Source organism: Apus apus, chromosome 1 (assembly GCF_020740795.1).
Source record: "Apus apus isolate bApuApu2 chromosome 1, bApuApu2.pri.cur, whole genome shotgun sequence".
Taxonomy (NCBI): domain Eukaryota; kingdom Metazoa; phylum Chordata; class Aves; order Apodiformes; family Apodidae; genus Apus; species Apus apus.
In genome coordinates this window covers 190,187,894-190,198,378 of record NC_067282.1, presented here as the reverse complement: position 1 = coordinate 190,198,378, position 10,485 = coordinate 190,187,894, and the positions used below count along the sequence as shown (strand labels likewise).

General features: G+C 40.3%; 1 protein-coding gene across 2 annotated transcripts; it reads right to left on the bottom strand.

The window, feature by feature from the left end:
• Nucleotides 1-2,808: 2,808 nt before the first annotated feature.
• On the bottom strand, nucleotides 2,809-10,445 carry ALG10 (ALG10 alpha-1,2-glucosyltransferase). 2 transcript variants are annotated; one of them, XR_007890659.1, is made up of 4 exons: nucleotides 10,223-10,393; nucleotides 9,573-9,770; nucleotides 6,125-7,370; nucleotides 2,809-4,913 (listed from the first exon to the last, which is right to left on the bottom strand). XR_007890659.1 is itself a non-coding variant. In XM_051630062.1 (3 exons), the coding sequence occupies exons 1-3, from the start codon at nucleotides 10,385-10,387 to the stop codon at nucleotides 6,315-6,317; spliced, it is 1,419 nt and encodes a 472-aa protein (XP_051486022.1). In that variant the 5' UTR covers nucleotides 10,388-10,445; the 3' UTR covers nucleotides 5,892-6,314. The 2 variants fall into 2 exon arrangements, 1 of the variants encoding a protein (XP_051486022.1); XM_051630062.1 differs by lacking the exon at nucleotides 2,809-4,913 and having other exon boundaries at nucleotides 5,892-7,370; nucleotides 10,223-10,445.
• Between the last annotated feature and the right edge of the window lie 40 nt (nucleotides 10,446-10,485).

The following is a 10,485-nucleotide window of genomic DNA, read 5'->3' as shown; positions in this document are numbered from 1 at the left end:
TATCCCTGTTTCAGAAAAAAATGCAGAACATTCTATCTTAGTAATAATTAATTGAACAAAACTCATTGTTATGGAAGCAAATGTGCACTGGCACATTTTTAGCAAGAACACATACAACTCTTCACTATAGCCAGCAAATAAATTCCTTCTCCCTTGACATGTTCCTGGTTCTTTTCCTGGGGGACTGGATCTGGACACGGAAGGTTATCCCACAAGGCTTCTTGAGACTTTAAAGCAAGTTAATGCATTGTATTGGGCCAAAACTTTTCAAATTTATCTAGCAGAGTGGCTGCCAGTAAAATCAGCTCCAACACGGGTAGTTCTTGGCCTAAATCTTGGATACGAGGCTTCTCCAGCTCACGTCAGTGCTCTGCCCAAACAGGCCATGCTCTAGAAACCAGGTCACACCAGAAGGTAGCTTTAACAAGAATTCTCATCTTCTCAGCTACCCCAATAACATAAAATAATCTTCTTGATAATTAAAGGTATATAGTGCACAGGAGTGCACCAAGCAGCAAATAAGAAATCCTACAAGCAACAAAGAAAATAGTAGGTATAAACCACCCACGCTGCTCTTCACCAGGACTATAGTTCTGATGTGCTTCCTCCCACGCACTAACAATGTTGTGGCATTCGCCCAGCACTGCCCCTGAGGGTGAAGCCCTATCTCCAAAATCGGTGATACTCCTGACTGTGTCTCCTTTGTTCTTTTGAAGCTTGTAATTTAAATTTAAATTCAGCCAGGCAATGCTTTGTTTGAGATTTGATGGGAATGCAGGAAAATGCCTCATGATTTATGTGCATTAAACTTGAAGGTCTGAAGCAGTGCCCTAAAATTAGAGATTCTTGTCTGCGATAATCACCATAACCATTCCTTTTGCATTGTAACTTCACAAGATTACTTCTATTACAATATTTTTAGCAGGGCTGATATGAAAACATGGAAATCTAATTTCATTAGAGAAGATCTGAAGGATCTAAGGACACGAACTTTTGCAATTACATATTTGACAAGGCACACACTGCCACTATTATGAGTGGCATATTATGAGTTCACACCAGTTTGAATCAAATGCATGGGATATTAATTTACATCGAACTAAGCACATGGGAAGACATTGTTTTTAAAGTGTTTATTTTTTAAGATACAGCAATTTTTGCTTTACAGTAACACTGGAGCAGCTGAGCAACTAACAATCTGAAAAGCAAAGCAACCCCTTGCCTATTACTGACCCACAGTTGCAATTCAAGTAAGCTCATAACATTTCTTGAACACAGTAAGAACAGTTTTTATTTACAGATCCACAAGCCAAGTACCAAAACATCTTCCAATAAACTATTTGGCTCCCAAGTTTCAGCAATTTCACTCACAGTGATCAGACCAGCTCCAGTAACAAGCAGCTTCTCCCTCCAGCCAGAGAAGACATTTCCACTCATCCATGGCAAACAACTCTCCCGTGTCACCACACGCTTTAGCAAGCTGCCATGCACTGCTACATACAGCAGTGCCCACAGCCCCCAGAAGCCCCCCACTCATTCCTGCTCCAGGTAGCACTGCACACTCCTAGCTACAGCACTGCTGCAGTGGAAACTGCCTGCACCAATCTTTTTCCTCTTCCTTCCTGCTCCTCATATCCCAACTATCCCTGAAGCTGAAAGAACAGCATGAGGCCCTAAGCATATTCTGTGATTAAGCACAAAACCCTCACAAATTAGGGCCATTTTAGCTACACGATGCTAGCTAGGTTAGCGCTTCTGTCTCATGGAGAGAGTCAGTTTTGGTTGCAAAATGATGTTTGTTAGTAAAACTGATTATCTGCATCCATCTAAAGCATAATTTTAAGAAGGATGTTTTTCTATAAAATATGCCTCAGCTGATGTACAAACGTCACTGAGTGGAAAATGAAAAGCATATCCTATCTAACAAGAGATAAGCAAGGAAAGCAAAGCTTTCCAGGGGAAAAAAAATTAGGATAGTGAATATAGACAAAGAATCTGAGATAAATAGAAGCAGTCATTTTGATGGACTCTGGCTTTACACTTTTTAGATGATGCGTTTAAAATGCATCAACTACAATAGGCCTAATAGACACGGGCATTTATATTTCTTATGTATATCACCCAATTAAAAAGAGTGAATATTTCAGAAAATCACCATGTGTCAGTCTCAAAACTATAATTACTTCTTTGCTTTCCTCAATCTGTCCTCCAATGTTTTTTTCTTTTTAGATAGCAATGAATAGAATGAATACATGAAGAAAATAAGAATGATGAGAAATTTAATAATAAAACAACAAAAGGAAATTTGCTAACTTTCTAAGCACTTACACTGCTTAAAATAATCACATCATTTCGCCAATAAGGTTTCAAGTTTCATTTTGCTCTCTCAGACCAGACATGAAAATTCCACAAATACCAAAAATATCAAAATAAGACATTTTAAGGATGTGCAAATTTGCTCTACTTCTAAAACTTAACATACAACAGATATTTAAAATTACATGCAAGGATATTTTAGCTAAACCAGTTACCAAAACAAGCAATCAGCTGTGACAGAACCAGAAGTTTTCTAATTCTCAGAAACAGTCTTGCCAAAAACCCGGACGTTATAACTTAAGCAGCTGGTCACCTCGGCGAGATGGCACAAGACTGCCACCGTGTGAATAAAACCACATCGGCATTAACAGGACAAAAATTAACTGAGACTATAGAATATTTCTTCCTACAATACTTTAAACAGAAGCAATCCATCTATTTAATCTAATCACAAAAAAAAAAACAAAAAAAAACACACAAAAAAAAGCCCGTAACAGATAAAAATATTTCAGCAGGCACATACTGCTCGTGCTGTAAAATTCAGGCTAATTTTGAATGTGAACATGTGTTGTCAAAGAACTTGAATTAAATACAGATTGCTCACAAATAACAGAAAATACAGTTCACAACATACAGGATTATCAAACCTTCTGTCTTCCCAAATAACCATCTATCTTTAACTAAAGGAAAAAAACCAATGTGTTCAATTTTGGGGGTGTTTTTTTTTCCCCCACTTCAAAACAATTCAGCCATGCTGTGGCCTGTCAAGCTCTCTATTTTTATTATTCTGACAGTTGTTGAAAAATCATCAAGTTTCTGTCTGAGAAAAACTGAACCTGAGCCTTTCTTTTCAAACAGCAATTATAAAACTGTTAGCTAAGCTATTTTTGTTTTCATCTTGGACATTCCAACAAATTAGTGTGATTTTTTTTCTAAATGGATAGCTGATTAATAACATTTACAATAAAACTATCATTTTAATGCTGTTGTAAGTAATTTCACTGCCAAATGGCACCTGCTGAGGAATTAACCTCAAGTAAGCAATTATGGTTCTACTGAAATGAGAAGACCTTGGCAACATAAGCCAGGATAAACACAGTCCTTTCTGCATGCCTTTATGATGAATAGCCAATAAATTAAAACCACAATGGAAGTATTTCAGGGGCAAAATACTAAAATCCATTTTCATAAAGATACTTGCTCCAAGATCATCAAGTATGTTTAACTAGTTCTTGTATCTAGGTATAAACAGTGCTACTGGCATTTTTCAAATTTCTAAGAGATGTTAATGACCAATTATGACTAAATTGCAACCACATTGATTTCTGAATCAGGCTAACACTGATTATTACCTGCAAACTCCCTATGGTTCATCATCAAAAGTGAAAGCATAGCTTTATTCTAAAAGTAAATTGTTCTTCAATGTTTAAGTAATTAATGGATTTCCCTCTTTCATTTAAACTTACATCAACTCAGCTTGCTTTTGAATTAGCAACCTATGTAGAGATTAATTGTACTCTAAAATATATATATATATATATATAATGATAAATCCTGTGATAAAATATTATGCCATCTTGTAATAGTGGTTAAAAAAACCCCAACATTTCACAGACATCTCTCTACATGTGATTTTCTAGTGTCTTGTGGAACTCACTAGAAAGATGCTGCGCTCTAAATTTGGGGGGACTTTTTGCATTCACTTTACGTAAGAAATGCAATAAAGTTGTATATATTTAAACTTGGTTCTTTTCACTTGAAACAGGGCTGCTATCTCTGTTAAGAATAAGAAGCATAAACACTGTTTCTTAACCATGTTGATAATCTACAGCATTCAGATACCACCATCAATAGACATGCTGGACAAAACAGAACACCTGTGAACTACCCTGTAAGCACAGGAGTGTTTGCATTTTATCAAAAGAATGAACACCTGCTCCCCTACATAAAAGCGGCGGGGGGGGGGCAACAAACAAACAAACAAACAAACAACAACAACAAAAACCCTCAATAGATCTAGAATTCAGAACTCTAGCCAGAGCCCCATCGCTTCCCATGTTACTATTCCAGCTCATTCACTACTAATATTTCAGGACATAAATGAAATTGTACTAAACCACCCATCTGCTCTTTACCTTGTTTACATTTTTACTGGTATGGTATACAAAAACAAAACTGGAAGCAGAAGGCATGCAAGACTTCCCCCCCCAAATCTATCCTACAAAAATCACAACAAAAGACAACATCCTGGACTCTGCAAGAACCACACTGGACTCTTGAAAAATAACCCATTTTTGGGTTTTTCTTGTCCCTTCAAAACAGGGACAAGATAAAGCAAAGAGGGAGTAATAAAAAATGGCTTTCCCTATGGTACACATATTATCAAGTAATTACCATACCAGCAACAGGCCAAGATGCAGTGACCTGGCAAACACCTGAAATGCAATAGAAATAAACCTACTCACTGAGGAGTGGCTTTAAGGTTTCCTTAGAAGCAGGAGGGTGGCAAACACATTGTGCAGGATAACCTGAGCTAATCACATTCTTCACAGTGTGAGTAGAGGGAAGGAAGCAGGGCCTGGGCACTGATCTGCAAACTCTAAAGAACAGTACCAACATGTGAGTAAATAACTTAACACTACTGACCTTTTGAGAAACAATTCCATTTGGGAGTGACTGGAGTGGCAATAATTGATATGTTTGCATAGATTTGGCTGCAGAATTTTCACTACAGAACAAGAAAGTACTTAAAGATGCTACACAGTATGTGATGCTTCGGATCCCCCCTGCCACATAACTTATATTTATAAAACTGCTTAATAGCTAACTTTAAGCGATCAGATATTTTTTAGTCTAATTACAGTAATTTACTCACATAAACCATTACAGTCTTCACTTATTCTGATGATAATGAACTACATGTTTTTTAAAAGATATATATATACACACATTGTATTTTACCTTTGTAAAAATATATACTCCCTAGTTCCATTAGAGTTGTATATATATGAAAAACATATAAAAGACCAATTCAGTAATACCATTAGTATTTTGTTAAGATTACATGTCAAAGATCTTAGAAGCAGTTCAACTTGGGAGTGCACTCATATCCTACTTCAATACAAACCTGTGAACACAGAACCCAAAGACATAAAAGCCTGATCATTAAAAAAGGTATTCATTAGACTTCCTTCCATTGTTAAATGACAAGGTTCAGCCTGACAGACATAAATTACCCCCCTTCTAACAGGTCACACTATCAACTGCAATTTATCTTTTGCTGTACAATAACATTTATTCCCTCAAAGAAGGTGCCTGCACTGAGTCTCCACTGTATTTTCTAAATACCAGTTTGAAATAAAAATTTCTAAATCCTCTAATGATTTAAGAGCTTACATTCTGTTTGCAAAACTAATGTAAGCATTCGTTGACAAAAAAATAAGGAAAATTCAGTGGGATGTAGGAGGTTTTGAAAACATTAAACTGTAGTAGTGGTTCATACTCTGACCACTAGCAAACCTCGATGGAAGTGACCTGATACGAGGAGTAAACATGCACCAAGCAGTAACAAAACGGTAAATACTGCAATACTTTATTTTAAACAGAAACCTCTGAAACATACTTACATACTGTCATACCTTCCCAGGCATGTCATATAATATTTTATGATAATGAAAAATGACTGTAAACATCTTCCTTATTCACATTCATTACAGAAAGGTGTTCTCAAATTTCCCCTCATACTGATTTTGTTAATTCCAGCAGCTCATAAATTCAATGTATGTATTATCTTCACATTACAACTTACCAGGTCTCACAATCAGCTGCAAGAATATAAGCAAACAGCTTATTTCCTCGAATTCAACTGAGGAAAAAAGTCCTTACATAATGCTAAACATTCTGCTTCATTCCAGAGCCCACAGTCCTGAAACAGAACTGGTTTCCTAAAGATATGAAAGTATTAAAAAAAAAAAAAAAACAACAAAAAAAGGAAAAAGTCACCACATAAACCTCTGGATTTCATTACTATTTGGCCATTGGAATGTTTTGTTTAAAAAAATATAAAAAGTTACAGCATTGACAGCAATATAAAAAGCCAACTCCAGAAGTTGTCTATATAGAGATGGAAATGGAATATTAAGCCTGTATATTAAGAAGGGCAAAATAAAATAACGAAATTCCAGCAATTTTTGAGGAACTGTGACTGCTAATAAACATGCAAAATACATTAAGATCCAGAATATCGATTTTGATTTCAGTGTATCAACAAAACTCCAGCCAGCAAACATATAGACTGGAACTAGCACATATTTTACAAGCTCATGTCTTTGAAAGATCTTTCTCCAGACATAGAATGTATAATGCCTGTTATCTGCTAGTAAATACTTATGGACATAGGTAAACTTCCAGATCAGGAATAAAGAGATGACAGCAATTAAGCTGTACCATACAGGGTGCTTTTGTAATGACAGGAAGAATTTTCTGATTTTAGTAGGGGTCAATAAATGAGGGAACAAAAAAAAGACAGTAAAGGACAGAAAATAGAACAGCTGAGGAAAGTGCAAACAGGCTTCATGGCTACTTCTGTCACCAACAACTATTCCACCATTGATGAAGACAAAAACAAAGAACACAGTTACTAATATGATGTATGGCCAAGTTAAAGCAGCAAGTGTAACTAAGTTTTTAGGCAAAATGAGGTATTTAATAAGAAACAGCAATATTCTGAACAACTCTGGAAATGATCCTTTCCTGGAAGAAATCTTTTCATCTTTCTTTTTCTGTAATTCTGTCTTCCAAGCCTCATTTAGCTTCTCTGCAGCAACATTTCCAGCACAAAAAACTGTCCACACAATATTTGTCTGACGAAACATGAAGCCACAAAATCCAAGCAGAGCTGAAGTTTTATGGTTACCATAAAGGCACATTAAATAGGCAAAGAGGGTAAAAAACACTGATCCTGGGTCCGTATAATAAAGGAATGTAAAAAAATAAAGGGTGGGAAACATTGCAAGAGTTAATGTAGACAAGATTCTCTGGAAACCAGACACAGCCTAGAGAAGAAGCAGAAAAACATAGTTAGCAACATCCAATAAAAAACCAAAAAGTATAATTCAAGAATTCCATTAATAAAATATGACATCCCTTGTCCTCTTCTTGTTCCACTACTGCACAAGCACACATGCTATATTTTTGTTAACTTTCTGCTGCACCAACACATAGTGTCAGACTATACAAAGTTACAAGAAGTGTACTGCAGGTGAGTTAAAAATATGGCAACGAAATACACAAACTTATTTCACATGACATATAGCCTGGGGGAATCAATCAACAGCCTACCAATACCTGTTCAGGTGTCAACAGGTAAAGGGAGCCAGGCTCCTTGAAGTGGTACACAGTGGGAGGACAAGAAACAACAGTCACGCACTAAAATGAGAGGCTCAGACTGGATGTAAGAAAAACCCTCTTCACTGTAAGGCCAGTCAGGCATGCAGCAGATTGCCCAGAGAGACTGTGCAGTCACTGTCCATCCTTGGAGAGTTTTCCAGGCTCCAACCCTCAGCAATGTGGTCTGACCCTAGGGCTGGCCTGCTTTGAGCTGGAGGGTGAATTATCCAACCTGAATTATCCTTCGTTTCTTTCCAACTTTAATTCTTCTCCATTCTTAATATTTACATCAAACCTGGAATCTTTTCAAAGAACACATTTTAATTTAAATGCAGCTCACAGGGCTTCACACAGGGTTCACTGGCTTAAGTTTTTTTGAAGAGTCTTAAGCAATTTCAACTAGATGAACATTCAGACCTTGGAACAGTAAGTGTATATGTGTACTAACTTTAACTTCCATTTCAAGGGAACTACTTATGGTTATGCACAAGAGCAAATTTTTAGAGGATGGCACCCTAAGAGAGAAAAAACATTAAAAACACTTAGAGAAAAGGAATCACAGAATCACAGAATCTTAGGGGTTGGAAGGGACCTCAACAGATCATCTAGTCCAACCCTCCTGCCAGAGCAGGATCACCCAGAGCACATCACACAGGAACACATCCAGGCGGGTTTTGAACGTCTCCAATGAAGAAGACTCCACAACCTCTCTGGGCAGCCTGTTCCAGTGCTCTGTCACTTTCACAGCAAAGAAGTTATTCCTGATATTCACATGGAACCTCCTGTGCTCCAGTTTGCATCCATTGCCCCTTGTCCTATCACTAGAAATCACTGAAAAAAGCCTGGCTCTGTCCTCCTGACACTCACCCTTTACATACTTGTAAATATTGACGAGGTCGCCCCTCAGTCTCCTCCAAGCTAAAGAGACCCAGCTCCCTCAGCCCTTCCTCATAAGGGAGATGATCCACTCCATTCATAGAATCATAGAATCCCAGGGGTTGGAAGGGACCTCGAAAGATCATCTAGTCCAACCCCCCTGCCAGAGCAGGGTCACCTAGAGTACATCACACAGGAATGCGTCCAGGCGGGTTTTGAATGTCTCCAGTGAAGAAGACTCCACAACCTCTCTGGGCAGCCTGTTCCAGTGCTCTGTCACTCTCACAGTAAAAAAAAAAAATTCTGATATTCACCTTAAACCTCCTATGCTCCAATTTGTATCCATTACTCCTTGTCCTATCACTGGTCATCACTGAAAAAAGCTTAGCTCCATCTTTTTGACACTCACCCTTTACGTATTTGTAAGCATTGATGAGGTCACCCCTCAGTCTCCTTTTCTCCAAACTAAAGAGGCCCAGCTCCCTCAGCCTTCCCTCATAAGGGAGATGTTCCACTCCCTTCATCATCTTTGTGGCTCTGCGCTGGACTCTTTCCAGCAGTTCCCTGTCCTTCTTGAACTGAGGGGCCCAGAACTGGACACTACTCCAGATGCGGCCTCACCAATGCACAATAGAGGGGGAGGAGAACCTCTCTTGACCTACTAACCACACCCTTTCTAATACACCCCAGGATGCCATTGGCCTTCTTAGCCACAAGGGCACATTGCTGGCTCATGGTCATCCTCCTGTCTACCAGGACCCTCAGATCCCTTTAACCTACACTGCTCTCCAGCAGGTCAGCCCCCAACCTGTACCGGTACACGGGGTTGTTCTTCCCCAGATGCAAGACTTTACACTTGCCCTCCTTGGCCAAAGTGGTAGGAGTACCTGCAGTTATATAAAAATGAGGGCAGCTCAAATATGTAGTGAACGCACATAGAGTCATCAAAATTGCTTGTACAAGCACATGAAATTATTCTACTTTGGCCGTACCTTGTTCTTCTGATGGATCTTCAGCAGAAGTAAATGCAGTAAATAGAAGTTCCCAGCAGCGAAAAGGAGGTTGATAAACCTGAGCATTCCTGCAGAGCACACCACGCTGCCCGTCCAGCCGAAGAGCCACGCTGCGGGCTTCACCACCCCCACGGAGACCAGGTACAAGCCTGGCAGGGTGGTGATCATGGGGTCCCACTGGGAAGCGGAGAGAAACAGGGTTATGGAGCTGCTACCACGCAAAAATGGGGCCAGAGACACAGGACAGGTTACTGAATCAGTGAATTGCTCTGGTTGGAAAAGACCTTTAAGATCATCAAGTCCGACCACTGACCTAACTCTTCTGAGTCCTGGGCTAAACCACGTCCATGTTACAGGACCATGTCTGTTCCGACAGACCATCCCCACCCGCTCCCCACTTCCCTTAGCCTGGACGTTTAGGGAAATTCTGGCTTGGCAAGACTGAAATTGTTTAACACTCTGTATCCCGCCCAGCGCACGACAGCCCCGCCAGGCAGCAGAAAGCAGAGGCCAGCGTTCTGGGCAACAACCACCGCGAATTACTCCCTTTTCAAAGCGCCCACGGTATGTTTAGAGAAGCCACGGCCCCTGAGGGGAACGCCCGGGCCGCGCCGGCTCCCGCGCAGCACCTGGAGGAAGCGGCCCTGGCAATAGGCCTGTGCCTGCGGGACGTGGAACAGCTCGTCCATGTAGGGCCCGCGCTGGCGGCGGCTGGTGGCCGCGAAGAGCAGGCAGGACAGCAGGAAGGAGCCGCTCAGGGCGGCGGAGAAGCCGTAGGCCTCGGCCCGCTCCATCCCGGGGAAGGGCCGCCCTTCCGGGGCGGGCGGGGCCGGGAGGAGGCGCCGCGGCGGGGGCCGGGCCGGGCCGGGCCGGGAGGGAGGTCGGGCCGGGC

Bases quoted from the DNA above. Each gene is read 5' to 3' on its own strand.
- ALG10 (XM_051630062.1), bottom strand. From the start codon at position 10,387: ATGGAGCGGGCCGAGGCCTACGGCTTCTCCGCCGCCCTGAGCGGCTCC. The intron at 9,771-10,222 runs GTGCTGCGCGGG...TCCGCTTCCCAG, and splicing joins GCCAGGGCCGCTTCCTCCAG to TGGGACCCCATGATCACCAC. The intron at 7,371-9,572 runs GTACGGCCAAAG...CTTCTTCTCTAG, and splicing joins AGATCCATCAGAAGAACAAG to GCTGTGTCTGGTTTCCAGAG.